This window comes from Echinops telfairi, unplaced genomic scaffold, assembly GCF_000313985.2.
Source record: "Echinops telfairi isolate 266 unplaced genomic scaffold, ASM31398v2 ScPeMD7_22;HRSCAF=79, whole genome shotgun sequence".
Taxonomy (NCBI): domain Eukaryota; kingdom Metazoa; phylum Chordata; class Mammalia; order Afrosoricida; family Tenrecidae; genus Echinops; species Echinops telfairi.
This window is the reverse complement of record NW_022103919.1, coordinates 2,109,308-2,125,930: the sequence shown is the minus strand read 5'-3', so window position 1 is coordinate 2,125,930 and position 16,623 is coordinate 2,109,308. Positions and strand designations below refer to the sequence as shown.

Genomic DNA, 16,623 nt, shown 5'->3' with positions numbered 1-16,623 from the left:
AGTGAGAGAGTGAGGCAGTGAGAGAGTGAGGCAGTGAGAGAGTGAGGCAGTGAGAGAGTGAGGCAGTGAGAGTCAGTCTCCACCTTTCTTCTTATGGTCTTTCTCCCTAGGCCCTGGGACACTTTGTGATGCTGCTAAAATGCCCACAGGTGCCAGTAGTTCTTCAGACAGGGTGGGTGGTTTGGAGTTCATGTTTCATGAAAGTTCCTGAAGCCTCGTTACTGAACAGAAGGAAGTCTTGGGTAATAATTATGTTGACGTCTCAGTAATTCTAGTCTTAGTAGAAGGAGGAACCCAATTCTTCTGTCTCTAGAGCACAGCACTCCCTGGGAGGAAGGTACCTGTGAGCAGGTGCAGGTGATGCTGTTCAGCCCCACAGTGCTGCCACCATTCATTTCCCCCCATTTGAGACGGTCTATGCTGCGGATTTAACGGGGGTGGGGATGGTAGAAGTGACATTTGTTGATGGATAGCTTTAAATCAGTATCTTTGGACAATCTGGCCTTTTAAACAGTCTTTCATTGTGCTGCAAATGCACTGGGCTGGTGGAGGAGTGCATCTGCCCACGGGCCACTGGGGTACATCACAGATGACCAAGGAGGAGCCAGTTCCTGAGTGCTCATGTGGGCCAGGATATTACATCCATTATCTCATTGAAGCTTTGTTTAAGCAATAGTAGCCTCCCCACAATGAGGAAACTGAGGCTCAGCAATGTGAAGCTATTTGACCAAGGCACAAGCCCCAGAAGCCAGGATTTGAACCCAGGTCTGTCTGATTCTACAGCCCAGGCTCTTAGCCACCACCTCTGGTCCTGCCTTTCAGGGTATAGGGAAGGCTAGCGGGGTCAAAAGACCTTGTGGACTGGGCTCCACACTTGCAGCCAGCCCGTGGGAAGCTTCCTAGGCACGCTTCTCTCGAGGCCCCGCTACTTGCAGGTGTGTCTGTGGCTCACTAAAGAGACTGCTGGTTTTTATGAGACTGGGGGACCACCTTCCTAAGGTGAGCATCCAATTCCCTAGTGTGTGGCCACCTCTCACGTCCCGTAGCCCCTTGTTTTTCGTGATGGGGCATGTTTCTGGTGGTTGCTGCCTGGCATTTCTCAATTGCCAGCCCATGTTAACAAGGTGCTTTCACTTCGCCACTGGAGATAGACAATCTGGTCACTGCCCAACTTTGTCCAGGGTCAGACAATGAAAAAGCAAGGTATCTGGTGACCTCCGGAAAGCACGGGGTTTATCTGACTTGTGTGGGGCTCTCGCTCCAGAACACAGACAGCTTTTCCAGTCTCATTCTGGTAACTTGTGCAGCCGAACAGAGTCTGTCCTAGGGACTTCACGGCCCCTCTCCGGGCTGCTTGGGAGAGGAGGAGTTGCAGTAGGCAGGCGAGGCCTTCAGGATCTCTTGGGTGACAAGGAGTTCAGTCCCAAAGGAAGAACAAGATGATAAAGAATGTGATGATGGTGATGGTGATGATGATGATGATGGCGGCAGTGATGGTGATGGATACCAGACAACATGCTAAGTAAGACCTGTTCTTTACCTCGCTGAATCACACAGCACTGGAGGTAGGTACCATTACTATCTCCAACTTGTAAGGAATCTGAGGCTCTGGAATGTGGAAAACTGTGCCCAAGGCCATGGCGCGAGGGAGAGACAGAGCGAGTAGTACTGATGAGGTGGAAAGCATCATCACGCACTCAAGACGAGTCAAGGCGGGTGTGAAGGCCATCTTCCCCCATGATGTCCTAGCTGTGCATTAGACTGGAGCGCAAATTTAATAACCCCCCTAAATGCCTGTTGCTGGACTATGAGGGACGGGAGCAGGGAGAAGTCTTGGGGGCAAAAAACTACACTGAGAGGTCAGGAATCTGGGTCTTGGCAGAAGTAGGGATCTATGCTTCTGTGCCAAGAGCACAGACAGCCCTGTGCAGGGTGTACCTGTGGAAGGGCCCAGTGGCACTGTGCATGAGCAGTGTCTACCTGCAGCAGTCAGTCCTTGATGCGATGTCAGTCTCATTAGGCCATGGCTGGGCTCAGCACACCTCCCTACGATGACTCAGTCTTCGCTGTTCTCGCCTGGCTCGCGCTTCCAGCAGTGCTTTCTGAAGGACCTGTGCCGTCTGGGAGTTACTCACTCTTCTCTGGGAAAGGCCACTGCTTCCCTGAGGGGCTCACTAGGGTCCACATTTGCCCTGTGCCTCCCATCCTGCTGGCGGCTCATTGGGTAGGACACTGCCTGAACCAAGCCAGGTCAATCAGACCTTCTTTCCCGGCAGTGAGAGCCCGAAATGGGTTACCTAGCAACATGAGAGCCATGAGGTACCCATCTTCCCCTGTGGACTGAGAAGTCCAGAGAGCTGGTTGGCAGGGAAAGAAGACACAGCAGATGTGCAGAGAAGAGGACAGGGATGAGATGGAAGGAGAGTTATGACCATTTCTCCAGAGCCTGGCTCGGACGTAGACATTTCTCAGCTAGCCACCAGTCAGCAGCAGCTAGCAGGCAAGGCCCACTCCACGTTTGCCAGGCCCTCGTCTGACAGGCCCTGGGACCTAGAGGCCCAGGAGCTTTTGCTCACTCTTTCTCAGAGGGGTTTGCTCGCCAGATTGCAGTGCGAGGAGTCAAAGGAGTCGTGCATGAGCGAGCACCCTGGAGGGAAACCAGATCGGAAACTAGGCAGATTGTCCGGCAGGGCTGCCATTAAAAGTGGCTGAGCAGTGGAATCCAGGCGCAAATCAGCAGGAGGGATCTGGGGAGGGAAACCGAGGGCAGGCATGTGAGCCTGGGGGATCCTCCAGGCCTCAGCCACTGGTGGGGTGAGGCAGCTGAGGCCCTTCTGAGAGCTACGCTGAAAATAGCCACTCTCCCTCCAAGGGTCTCCTCCAGAGCCTGGCTTCTCTCTCCTGAAAGACCAGGGCTGGGGGCCCCGAGAGGCATTTCTTCCTGTACCCTGGCAAACCTGGGCTCTGCCATGATTTTCTCAAGGAAGGAGATCGGTTTCTGTAAAACACTGATGGGGGTGTGAGGGTTCCTCTGGGGCTATGAATCCACTGTCCTGGCGTCTTCCAAAGGCTTGCTGATTAGCATCCCATCAGTTAAAAAGGATGACTAAGCCTCAGACCTCACAGCCATCTGTTGGTGGGGGGTTGTATGTTGCTATGATGCTGACAGGTTTCAGTGGAACTTTCAGACTAAGCTGGAGCCTTGGGGGTGTCCTGGTTACTTATGTGCTGGGCAGCTGACCTCATGGTCAGTAGTTTAAAACCACCAGCTGCTCTGCAGAAGGAAGACGAGGCTTTCTGGTCCTAAAAAGATTTACGGTTGCAGAAACCCACAAGGGCGGTTCTACCCTGTCCTGAAGGGCCGCTATGAGGCAGAATTGACTCGATGACACTGAATTTGGCTCTCCCCACCCGCACCCCAGAATAAGACAGACTACAAAAACAAAAAAGCCTGATGATCTACTTTGGGAAAACCAGCTAAGGACAACCCTGTGGATCAGCACAGTCTGATCCGAAACTGATCACCAGGAGGGTGCAGGATGAAGCAGTGGTCCTTCTGCCTGGGATCGCCAGGCGTCGGGGCTGACACTGCAGCAGCTAAAATCAACAATAAACCTTGCAGAGGGCAGAAACTGCATCACCTGCCCCCTGACCATCCTACTGCATCAGCTGTGGGGGTCAGGGGTCCTCCCCACAGTTCATGGTCATCCTGGAGCTCAGCAGGGGCCGGAAGAAATTTGCATTCAGCCTAGTCTAAGCCTCCTGGGCTGACTGCGGCAGGGGAATTTCTCCTTCATGTCCACCCAGCTGGGACCTCTGGATCCCTTTTGAACTAACAAGAGATACCAACTGAGTGAAACTCAACAACATCCTGAATGCAGCCACTCCATCTGTGGGCCACGTATGTGCTGCTCCCATCCTCTATGCAGGGCTGAGGAATCCGAGGCTCAGAGACAAGAAGGGCTGTGCCCAAAGTCACCAAGGGAGTCAGTGGCCCCTCCCAGCACTGTTCGCAGTATCCAGAATCCAGACTTTTTAGCTGCAACTAGTTTCTTCTTGGGAGGCCTGGAGGCACAGTGGACTGCTTAACGTCAGCAATTCAAAACCATCAGCTCCTCCTGGAGAGAAAGATGAGGCTTTCTCCTCCTGCAGAGGAGGCGGCTGCAGCCACAGGAGCGGGGGCACCAGGAGGTGGGATTGGCTGGATGACAGTGAGTGAGCCTCCGGTGGCATCCCAGCCCTCTCAAAGGGAAGAGAGCCGAGGAGCCCGCCCCGGACACAAGTTCTGCTGACCACGAGTCTGGTCCCAGTCTTCCCGCCCTCGTGTCGCAGTCTCGGCCCCTCTCGGAGCAGCTCCTTCCACACACTGCCAGCGTCAGCCCCGAGAAGGCGGGGATCCTGAGCGCTCTGCAAGGACGCTGGGACAGCCTTTGCTATGTGACTTCCTCAGCACAGCGACCCTTACACACTTCTGATTATAGCTTCTTTTAAAAAGATAAAGGTTAAGTTTTTTTCTGAGCATAAAAAATATTTATCCTAGAAAAAAATTTTTTTTAATTACTAAAGAAAATTTGCCCAAAAATCCTACACCCCAGAGACAATCAAGATAGAGGATAATATGCATTTTCATACATACATGTATGTTCGTCTCTAGAATCCATTTGGATTCCTTTAATTTAAAAAAATCTCACTTAAAGAAAAAACTTTAAACTCCTGCTCGCACCTCAGTGCCAACGCTCCTTAACCGTGTGCTCCAGGTGAGCAGGCACGAGCCCCAGCCGCCTTCTGCTGGTGCTCCAGCAAGAGAGGCCCCAGCTTCACTTTCCAGAGGGCTGAGGTTCGAGTGCGGTCCATTCTAGCACAAGCTCCATGCCCTGACTTTCTAGTTACTTAAGTACCAGTCTAAGATGCTGCCTGAGGGAGGCCTCCTCCTCTCCTGGGAAGCAGAGTGTGCTGGGGGCTCTTGCTCCGCAGGCTACAGAGGAGAGCGCAATAGCAGGCAGTCGGCCCGTCCATACGGCTCCACCCAGAGGATCGATCCCTGGCTGCTTGTTTCTTAGAAGGCCCTGGCCCAGGACCACCAGCCTGCCCTCATCTGGGACCAGGGACAACAGGAGAAGGTCTTTCAGGCAGCTCCTCCTTAAAGACCCTCAATAGCAGATCAGCACCTGCCTAGTTCGGGAGGCTGCCTGGCTCCAACTACAGCCCTGCGTTTGCCCCTCCTCAGCCCTGCAGGCCCTGTGACCTTGCAGAACCCGGGATGGCTGACTGGATGGGAGGATGAAGCGCAGAAGAGGAGGGTTTCCTTTTGTTCCCCACAGGAAGGGCAGCGGTGGGCAGAAATGGCCACCCCGCTGCCTGACCTGCCCCCTCAGAAAGTAGTGCAGCGGGCCGGCTGGGCTCAGAAGCTCAGCAGAGGCAGTCTTCAAGGCTGGCCACTGCACGGAAGCACTGAGCACAGCCTGGCCTCCCGCTGCCCCCCAACAGCTGGCCACTGGGCTGAGCTGTCACTGCGTGCAAAAAGGCAGGGCCAAAGGATCCCATCCTTGGCAGGGTGATAGAAACTCTCCTGCTTGTCCTGCTCACAGTGGCAAACCTAGCGATTAAGATGTGCCCTCAAACCAAGGGAGGTTTGTGTAGTGGCAGTGGGGTCACTGGCCAGGGGACTCCCAGCCCTTCATCTTGGTTTCTGGCTTCGCTCCTCTTTCAGGCCACCAGGGCTGGGGACCTGGCAGGTGAATCCCTTGAAGCTTGTGGCCCTCTAGGCTTCAGCGATGTCTGTTAAGCACTGGCCCCACCCTATTGGGCCTCCAGGTAGAAAGGAGAAGCCAGCAGCCTCCTCTTCTCTCAACTATCATTCCTCTGTGCAGGGGCCAGCCCTCTCTTGCACCCCTGGCTCAGGCTCCAAGGCTTCAGTCCACTCATGCAAGTGCAATGGTGCAGAGAAAGCGACATTCTGGACTCATCCATGGGGACAGTTATTGAGAACTCCAGCAGCATTGGAGGAAGGCTCTGCTTTGCTGCTAGGTGCTTTGGAGGCTCTTTTCCGAGGCTCCTAGGGAAGGGGGAAATCTATCCCTTTTTATCAAGTGGGAGCGACCAGAGCTAAGCAAGCACAGGAAGCTGGGGGAGGGCCCAATGGAGCCAAGCGTTGGGTGGGGGAAGGTTAAAGATGAAGGAGCCTCCAGGTGGTAAGATGAAGCCCATTGAGCTGAGCGAGGAAACAACTCTCCCACGGAGAACTCAGCAAAGTCTAGAAGGCTCACGTGCTTTGGAGGGGGTGGCTGTTCCCGGTGAACATGAAAAGGGGCTAATGCGTGGTGGAAATGGAGACTCATGGGGGCCACTGGAGTTGGAGGCCAAAGGGGCACTGGGAAGGCATAGGGAATGCTAGGAAAAGCCATCACTGCCCACTGGCATATCCTACAGCAATGAGGGGTTGGGCCTAAAGCTAGGTCTGGGGGGAGGGGGTGATGAGAAGCAGGGCTGTCCCGGGGCAGTGGAGAGCAGGCTGGGCAGCTGACTGTACAGAGGAGCTTGCTGGGAGACCAGGCAGGGCTTGGCGGAGATCCCATCCCAAAGGCAACTACCGGAGACATTCAGGAGGGCAGTGAAGTGCTCCCTTCTAAATCAGAGAGCGGAACGTGGAAGTGCTCCAGCTGACGGTGTTCTGACTGACGTGAGCACAGCATCACCTCCTGGGAGCACACAATTCCCTCCTCCTTCCTTGGTCCTCTAGTCTGGGTCTTGGGTGCTTAGCAGGAGCTCTATCTGCTACATGTCCAGTAAAGAACAGCTACTGAATGAGTGAATGAATGATGAGAAAATGAATGGACACACACACAGGTGCCGGTGTAGTCGACAGGCAGGATACATTGGCACTATGCCTGACTTCCCAGTGAACAGCCCCTCATTGATTGTGGCTTCTCTGTAAGCCCTCTCTTCTTAAGGTCTCCCCAGGAATCTCCTGACTTGGGCTGTCTTGGGGGTGGGGTGGGCAGTTTGGGTTCTGGAGTCTGGCCCTGGTAGCTGTCTGGTCTTCATCCCTACCACTGTGGTGCCCAGAGTGAGCTCAGTGGGGTCTCCTTGTCTGAGACCTGACATGGGAGGGTGATTGCCCCTCCAGGAGGCTCAGTCCGGATCAGCCGGTGAGCATCTCCGAGGGCTCTCAGCATCCTTTCCTCCCCTCCACTTTGAGCTCCCAGGCGCACGGAGAACCAATGAACGAGCCCTCCCTGATACAGATGCAGGCCTGCCTGGGGGCCAGTCACTGTAGCCTTCACAGCCTGCTCTCTGGAAGATGAAGTGATGAAGAGGTTGATGAGGAGGTTGGCCCCAGCTCTGCCATGTTCCATACAAGGCTAAAGCAGAACACAGCATGTCACCTCTCTGAGCCCTGCTGTCCATGTAGAGACAATGAGAAAATGAACAGCTACTGTGTGTGACTGTTTAAGACAATGCACGTACAACCGCGTCTGGCACACAGAGGATGCTCACCCAGTATCGGGGTCAGCACAGAGGATGCTCACCTAGTATCGGGGTCCCTCTGCTGTGGGAGGATGTGCAACATAGGGGATTTACATGCACTTTGGTCATTTTATGGTTACAGGGACTGAGAGGGACAGAAGTGGAATGCATATGTGTGTGTGTGTCTGAGCACATACACGTATGAGTGAGTATGTGTTTATGATCATGTGTATATGTGTGTGTGCACACGCACGTGTGGGAATATATGCATGTGTATGCTTGAGAGCATGCACATGTAAGAGGACATACACGCGTGTGTGCACTCACACATGCATGTCCAACCAGTGTGTGAGTCTATGTGTGAGTGTGTGAGCAAAGTGCAGAGGGCCCGGATGCTGGTTTCGGGACAGTGCAAACCTACTTCTCTCTGACACTCAGGGTTGCTGCCCGGCTGCCAGTCTCCCTGCAGTCACACTGACGCTCACCACTGTCAGGCCATCAGTGCCAGGCCCAGGGCCAGCACCACCAGCACGTGCCTACGTGATGGGTGAATTCCTGAGCATGAGGAAGACAGGCTCCACAGGGAACCAGACTCTGGGCGAGGCTCCACCAGGGTACATGGCAGCTGTGACCACTTTCCTATCGCCAGCACCTCGGAGGACGGGCACTCATGAAACACAAGTGGGGGACAGACAGCACAAGGCCTGGGGTCATGTGAGTACAACACTCTCACAGCCCACCAGGTGGAGCCAGGTGCCCGTCTCAAAATGAGGCAGATTCTCAGGCTTGGGTTTCAAGAATCCGTGTCTGAGTCTGCATTCCAAGGCCTCCTCCTGGTGCTTGGCTCAAGGAAGAGGTTGCAGGCTGCTGGGCAGGCTCACAGCTAAAATAAGGGGTGGGGAGGCTCAGAGCTTGGGGACTGGGACCCCTCACCCTCAGGCCCATCTCATGCTTCCTTCCTTCCCCCGACTCCAGCCGAGGCCAGAGGCTACAAAGCAGTCCTCCCCTAAGGCTGGGTCAGAGACGAGTGGTAGGAGACCTGTCCCTGGCCGGAACCTATTTTCAGCTTCCTTGGGCCCTAAGTACCTCCCTGGGAGGGAGGCTTGGCTGAGGCCACACTCACCTTTCCAGCCCTGAAGACATTTCTTCACTAAACTCTGAGCTCTCACTACTGCCTGGAAAAGGAACACAGGTCAGTGAGCAGGGAGGTCTTACAGAGAGGGGCTGACCCTGCTTGCGGGACCCATTTGCCTCTCTGTCCCCAGGCCCGGGCCCCTGCCCACACAGACGTGCCTGAGGAGAGGTGGCTCCCTGCCTCTGGAGGGGGCACCTGCAGGAGCACATTGGCGGCTGCTGTGTCGGCCCTGCTCTTAGAGAATGAAAGAACAAACGCTGCTCCCCGGGGGCCTCTGCTCCCTTCCCCCCATCCCAGAACGCAGCAGCTGCCTGCCCACTGGTGGAGTGGGGTCCGGCCTGCAGGCTGTCTTGGTCTGACTGAGCCCCACTTCTGCTTCCCTTTGGCACCGGTGAGGACAGAGGCAAACACGAGTTCCTCTCTCTCAAGGGCCAGGAGCTGGAAGGGACACGGGTCAGTCTGCTACCGGACAGAAACTCTGTAGCTGTGCTCCCGCCTCCCGTGGGCCTGCCCCAATGGGCTTCCCCGGAGCTCGCCAAGTCGAGGGCAGTAGAGGTTTTCTCCTGCCACTCAAAGCAGGCAACAGGCCAAGAAGCCTTTGTATTCTCCCTCACACCTCGCGGCTCCTTGGTTGAGCTCGCCTAGCCTGGGTCGCTTGCTGGCACCAAGGCTGACAGTGGGAAGGGAAAACAGAGAAGCTGCAGGACCCTGGCGCCTCAGTCTGACCACCTGCCCTCCTTGCAGGATGGGCAGAGCAGCAGCTCAGTTCCCCAAAAGTGCACGTGGACACACAGCCAGCGCACTGCAAGGCGTGCAGCTTCAAACGGGGAAAAACATTTGCGTTTGCGGATGAGGAAGGGAGACCTACACCATCTCGTGATCTCCTGCTTGGACACAGGCAGCATCTGACCCCGTTTTCGGTGTGCTTCAGGAAGGGCAGGCCCGGCACTGGGCACAGCTCAGAAAGTTTCCTGGACACCAGACAGCTGCTCTGCTCCACAGCTGACCACACTTCAGCCTGCATTTCCCAAGGTGGGTGCTGTAGAACCCCGGGCCCCGTAGGGCGCACCGGGGAAAAAGAGGTGTGTGGCCAAAGAATGTGGGAGCACTGCAGACCCAGTGTCTGCTGGAGGACTCACAGTGCACACCAGCATGTGAAGGTCTCTGAGAAGAAGCCTGCTTAGCTGTGATCAGCAGAACCCAGACCTCTTCTGCCAAGGCACACCTAGGAACCCTGGGTAGCATTCCTGACCAGATCCAGACAGGATGGCCTCTTCCGGGGACTGAAGGTAGGCCGGGAACTTGCTTGCCACAGACTTCCAGAGAGGAGACCAGTGTCCCTGGAGCGATACTGTCCCAGCCTCTGAGGCTGGTCCGATTTGACAGGGCCTTGCGACCTGAGACTCCTGCTTGCTATCTTGTCCCTACGGCTCATGTGCCCTCTGCCCCACTGGCCTCATCAGATCAAACTCCCAGGCTGGTAGCTGACTAAGGCACCAGCAGCCCAAGGAGGACTCCCGTTGAGAGGGGCAGACAGACACACAGACACAGACTACAAAGCACAGGCACACTGAAGGGAACACCAACAGACGTGCACTTGCCGCCTAGCAATATGACTTGGTGGGTCCTGTGGCCCTGGGCTGACCTGGACACCACAGGGAGGCTGTCTTGGACCGGAGCTCAGTGCAGCATCTGCCCCCACTTCCCCTTCCTCCCAGCCTAGCCTTAGCAGCACCGTGTACGTCCATTCCACTGACACAAAAACAATTCCCCGTAGTCCTGCCTTCTCGGCATGATAACAAGAACACGGGGAGAGCCTGGTGACATCTTGGCCCAGCCAACTGCTGACGTCAGACAGTGCCCCTGCTCTGCCCAGCAGGTCCTGCGGCACATGGCGCCCAAGGTCAGGAGTCCCCTGGGCAGCTCCCAGGCTTCAGAAATTGCTCACTTATGACAAGGGGCCTCCAGTGTGTGTCTGGCTGCTTCTGCCGCCTGCCTGCACACTCAGGGGCTACCAGCAGGAGGCAGCCAACCAAAATCCCCCTCCCGCCCACCCCACCCCCCACCCCACTCCAGGCTCTCTGCAAAGCCCAAAGTCCAGGAGGGGAAGGCGTCGCTGAATCTCAGCTCGTCTTGAGGGAGTCTTCTCTGCGGTTCCCCATAGTGACGGCGCCACCGGGCATTGCACAGCGACACAGAGACAGACACGGAGCACACGCAGGGCTCGCGTGCAGGCCAGAGACGCTTACCTAGGGAGAGTCCATTGGTGACGGCAGAGGAGGTGAGGGCAAGGCCCCTGCGGGGGCTGCGGGACTCTAGGACGCTGTCGTCCAGTAGGTGCCTCGCTTTCTCCGATGGGAATGTCGCACTTTTACTCTCAACTACACTCAACTGACACATCATACTGGAAAACGGAAAGGAAGAGAGAAGGCAAAGCTCCTTATCTAGCGAGGAACAGCGGTCACGCCTGCCCAGCGGGCCGAGCAGACGGGCAGCTGCAGGAACAAGGCCTCCACCCAGAACCACAGAAGAAGCCCTGGCTGGGCCACTGTCGCGTGCGGTGACCTTGGGCAGGTCATTTTCTTTCCCTGAGCCTCAGTTTCCCCACCTGTCAGATGGAGATGACGGCACTTGTCCCGCTGGCCTCCCAGGACGGTTATAGTAAGGACTGTCCACATGAGAAGGGGCAGCATGACCCTGGGTCAGCTGGCCTGGCTCTGCAGTCACACACACCTGGTCCAAATCCTTGCTCCAATGCCCACACGTCCTGGTACAGCTCTTCACCTTGTTGCACCCCAGTGGACTCACCTTGTGATGCACGCACTAGGTGCACAACCACCTCAGAGGAGAGGCTGCCCAACAACAGGCCCAGAGCAAGCGCTGGGGGCAACGGCTGCTCTCCTCTGGCCCGTGAGCGCTCAGGACCTGCCTGGGCTCAAGACCTGCCTGGATGGGGCCAAGGCTTATGGCATGGCAGGGAGGAGGAAGGTTGGGGACAGAGAGAGGGGGAGGGATCGCTCTGTTCAGGAACCTGTGAGCCAGGCCCTGGGGACGCAAGCATGGCTGCACCCCAGCAATGCCAAGGACCCACACGTGTCTACCAGTTGTCAGCCCCACAGGATGGGCGGGCCGGCAGCTCACTGCTCTGCAGGCCTTCTGCAGCAAACAGGAAGCCTCTCAGCCCATGGGACACGAGGCACTTCATGCTGCCCTTGGTGACAGTCACTTGGTGTCCAATGGGCTCTGGGTCCCTCCACAGGCACACGAGGGGGCTTGGGCGAATTTTCTGGAATCCCACTGTTGTTGCCCTCTGCTTGGCATCTCTCCGCCATCGGCTACTGATGCCTGTCAATGGCACGGAGTGTGCTCTTCTCTGAGCCTGTTCCCGCATCACGAGCGAGTACCAACCAGTGATGCCAAGCAACTTCCGCAGAGGGTGCAGGGAGGGACTCAATTGGCAAGGGTTTCCCAGCATTCCTTCAGGCCACACCCCACAGCCCACCCTGCTCTAGAGCTCTTGGAGAAGACCTGCTCAGTCACCCACTTGTTGCCCAGGCTGTGGCTCTTCCTGTGTCTCGGGACCGGGGGCGTCGGGAGGCTGCCGGCAACGGAGGCATCCGGACAGGTGGGCCTCCGGCTGAACCGCGCAGAACTGGAGCCAGCAGAGGGGCCTGTGAACAAAGCAGGGACAGAGCACAGTGAGTGGCGTGACAGCGGCAGGGAGCTCTGTGGAGGCCAGGCCAGGGCTGGGGAGGCTGGGTGGGATGAGTACTTGGGCTGGCTGTCCTGACTAGGCCAGGTCTACACGAGTCCTGTGGCCTCCAAGTCTTTAGGTCTGCGCTCCCAGAGCAGGTAATGGACTGTCAGGCCATGTGTTCCCCTGTACACAGCACTCACGACCAGGCAGCCCCACTGTCTAATACCGAGATGAAGGGAGAGTGGCACAGGTAGATGTGGAGATGTGCAAACCAACAGCCTGGCCTTTGCTGGCATGAACTACCTAAAGCCACCTTGCTCGTGGGTGATAAGAGTTAAGACTTAGACGTATGTCTTTTGATTATAAGATTAGTGTCCTTCGATGATCCCTTCAGGACCAGTGGTGAGAGTGGCGATACTGGGAGGGTAGGGTGGAGGGAGATGTCAGACAGAATGAGAAATGACAAAATAATAATTTATAAATTATCAACGGTTCATGAGGGAGGGGGGAGTGGGGAGGGAGGGAGGAAAATGAGGAGCTGATGGCAGAGGCTTAAGTGGGGAGCAAATGTTTTGAGAATGATGAGGGCAATGAATGTATAAATGTGCTTTATACACTTGATGTATGTATGGATTGTGACAGATTAGTGTCCTTATAGATACACTGCTGTTCCACCGTTTCATTCAACAGACACAGAGAGCTCATCCGAGAGGTATTTAATTTGCACACTGAAAGCAGTTAGACAAGGTGGGGGTTCAGGTCCCAGGGCTGTCCCCTACAAGTTCAGCGGCCTTGAAGAAGACCCTTATTTCATTCCTTGAACCTCGGTTTCCTTATCAGGGAAGTGAGAATAATGAAAACTACCTTACAGGTTGTTGGGGAGCGCCGATGAGGAAGTCTCTGTGGAAAGCACGCTTACTTATTTCATTATCATTGGCTATCACTGCACCCCTTAAGCCACGTCATGGAACCAATGGGAGGGGGCATGGCAGTCAGGGAGCTGGTGGGGTGGAAGTAGGAGTCCTTCATGCTGGCCACATCACAGCCCCGCCCAGTGGGGCATGGACTCTCACCCCTGGTCCACTCATCACTTTCTGCGCCTTGGGCAGGGAGGCCTTAGGGAAGGGACCCCTGTGGCTAGCTTAGCTCTAGCTACCTGGGCCAGCGGCAGAGGCCAGGGCGTCCACAAAGGGGCTTGGCCACGTCCTGCACAGCACATCCAAGGGCCCCCGCTGCCAGGCTGCGCTTGGGAACTTGCCCTGGAGGCCTGTGAAACATGAGGTCCATTCAGAGCTTTTAGAGCCTCCACTACAAGTTCTTATAGATCCCTAAGTGACCTGGGCGCTCCCCTAGCCTTCAGTGGGCTTGGCGTATCTTCATGTTAATGCCCACAGCCTTCGAGCTGTGCAAATCCAGCTTCTTTTTGGTCATTCTGAAGATTCACAAGGCAGGGAAGCTCACATCACCTCTATCTCAGGATTCCCGTTCCCAGATGAATTCTCATTGGCCATTAGTTGCTGTGCCTCCACACACCACCTTATCCTTCATTTCCCTGAAGCCCCACCCCCCACCCCCACCGCACCAATCCCTCCCTTCATTAGGCCTTGATCAACTTTATCCATTTCCCCCCTAACAACTAGCCCCCACACAACCTCTCTGTCGGCTCCCACTCACTCACAGGCACCACGCGTTCCCACGTGAGAAAGCTGGTCGCGAGGGGTGCGTTCCTTCGCTTCATTCCTTGTCACCTTCAGTCCCCCCAGACGCCACCCTGCCAGTCTTGCGAGGTGGGGGCTTCCTTCTTCTTCAGCCCCACCTGTCACATCTTGAGACTCTACCTCTTCTCCTCCCTCTGGCTCCATCGTCAATTATAAGAAACACTCTAACCTCTCTTTTCCCATGAACTAAAGTCCTGTGGCCTGAGTCGTCCTTCCGGCCAGTGAGCTTCGGCAGACAGAGGGTCTATGGTCCATACTGCTCTGAATCTGCCCTCTCACGTGCTCTTCGGGTCACTGAAATCTGGTTTCTGTACCCACAGACACGCAGTGACCACTTCTCACCAGACCAGAGAGCACGCAGAGATCTTCTCACCACCGTCCTAGGCATCGGATGACGGCACTCCTTCTCGAAATGCCCGCGAGCTGTGAGCTGCTCCTTGCGCCTCTTCAATGGCTACCCCTCTGTCTCCTCCATGGCCCCTGGTCCTCCCACAACAGATATGCTGCACTGCAGCCTTCTCTTGCCAAGGCCGTTACGTCCACGATACCTGTACCTGACCTTCCCTACCCAAAACCCAACCCCAGCCCTCTGCTATGGAGTCAACTCCGACTGCTAATGGCCTGATAAAGGGTTTCCAGGACTGTGTTTTCATTTTATCTTTAACTGGGCGGACAGCCTCACCTTCTTCCTGCAGAGTGGCCGGTGGGCTTCAAAGCATCCACCTTGCAGTTAGCAGCCCAGCACCTCAGCACCTAGTGGATGGTGCCACTGGGCTCCTTGAACTTCCCTCGGGTACCCCAAATTCAACGCAGTCAAGGAAGAAGCTGGTGCCCCTTCCTCCTGTGAGTGTGCCCTTGGCTGGTGACATGGCTGTCCTGGGCTGTGGGGGTTGTCCCAGTGCTGATCTCACTTTCCCCACTTCTTTACTCACCGTATGCACTCGCCAAGCACCCCTCCCCCTTGCCCACCTCCCTCATCATCTTTATCTGTTCCCACCTGCAGTCAGATAACTCTCACACGCAACCCTGTACGGCCTCACGAGTGACTCAGAACACACAAAGCTCACAAGCTGGCCAGGTCATTTCCCTGCTTGAAACCATGTGTGCAATGGTGTTTAAGGCTCGGCCTGGTCTGGTCATTCAAACTGACCTTAAAATCCTCATGGGAAAGGGAAAGGCGCAAATAGCCAAGGCAAATATTAAAATAGCTGGATGATTTTGCCCCACCATATCTCCATCCCCAAACACACAGCAATAGAATTCCAACCAGTTTCAGGGCAGGGCAGGGGCAGAAAAACGGATCACTGGGTCAGAAGAGAGTCTAGAGCCAGCTTTCTACTGGTTGTGGCATAACAAAGCCAGTGGAGGAAATGAGGCTCTTCTCAACAAATGACGCTAGGACCATTGGGTTCTCTGTGGAAAAAATAAAATAAAATACCTGCTTCATATTATACAGGAGGGTTAATATCACAAACGTGGAAGGAAAAATGCCAGCGACTTTGGAAAGAAAACTTAGGAGGCTCTGTGTGACCTCCGGCTCAAGACCAAAAGCACCGATAAGAAAGGACAAAAAGGAGCCCACCCGACAGATTAACACCCAGGGAACAAACAGAGGCTGAGTGGTCAGGTCTCCGCACTGCTTTAAAACCAGTCAGAAAGAGACACGTCACACAGAGAAAATGGGTAAAGGCGGTGAACTGAACATCTACCGAAGAGGAAACCCAAATGATCAACAAATGTAAGGAAATACGCCTAATTTCCCTGTATCATTAAGGGCTGGCTAGGGTGGCTCCCCAAACCAACTCGCTGCCTGGAGCCCAGGCTGCTCAGAGACACCCTGGGGGTTCCGAGAGTAACTTTTTATGGGAATAGAGAGCCCCCTCTTTCTCCCAGAGCGGCTGGTGGTTTTAAGCTGCCGTCATGTGGCTCACAGTCCACCAGGTGAGCACTGCCCCACCAGGCGCAGATGGAAGGCAGAGGAGTAGGAACCCCACTCCAGGATTCGCATAAACACAAAGCATTTGGGAAGCCACAGGCGACAGTGAGGAAAGGTGATGGTTCTGTGTGGGGCCTGGTGACCGCAATTCTAGGTCCTACCCCGGAGCAACACCTGCAGGTGTTCACAAGCAGACAGGCGCGCGCTGCCTGTGAAGGCAGAACAAGGGCCGCATTCCAAGGGCACGATAGATAAGCCGTGGCCTATTCATTCAGCAAATTCTACGGGACAGAAAAACACCCGTAGACTCTGGAGCTGTAAGTTTCAATATAGATAAGTCATAAAACAGACAGTAAATGAGCATCACAAGGTACAAAAGGATATGTGACATGATGCTCTGTACATAAAATTTTTTAAAGCACACAAAATAGCAGTGCACATGTTTATGCATAGGCATATCCAAGGGAACTTTCAGCAAGCTTGTGAGAGAGTGGAAAGGTAACAGAATTCTCCAAGAAATGTTTTGAAGTCCACTCAGATGGTGTAATACAAAACCCTACGCAGGTACGACAGGTGACAGGACAGGACAGTGCAGGTGACTCCAGAGAGGAAAGGGAACGCAGACAGACTCTAGAGAGGAAGGGAGATGCAAGTGACTTTGGCTCTGACC

At 55.2% G+C, this 16,623-nt stretch overlaps 1 protein-coding gene across 1 annotated transcript in view; it reads right to left on the bottom strand.

The window, feature by feature from the left end:
* The window catches only part of RALGPS1 (Ral GEF with PH domain and SH3 binding motif 1), a 353,981-nt gene that overhangs the window by 13,094 nt on the left and 324,264 nt on the right, over positions 1 to 16,623 (bottom strand). Inside the window, exons 11-13 of the mRNA XM_045288509.1 lie at positions 12,147 to 12,273; positions 10,852 to 11,006; positions 8,591 to 8,642 (exon numbers count right to left, since the gene is read on the bottom strand). Coding sequence (XP_045144444.1) covers positions 8,591 to 8,642; positions 10,852 to 11,006; positions 12,147 to 12,273 — 334 coding nt within the window. The remainder of the gene's footprint in view (positions 1 to 8,590; positions 8,643 to 10,851; positions 11,007 to 12,146; positions 12,274 to 16,623) is intronic.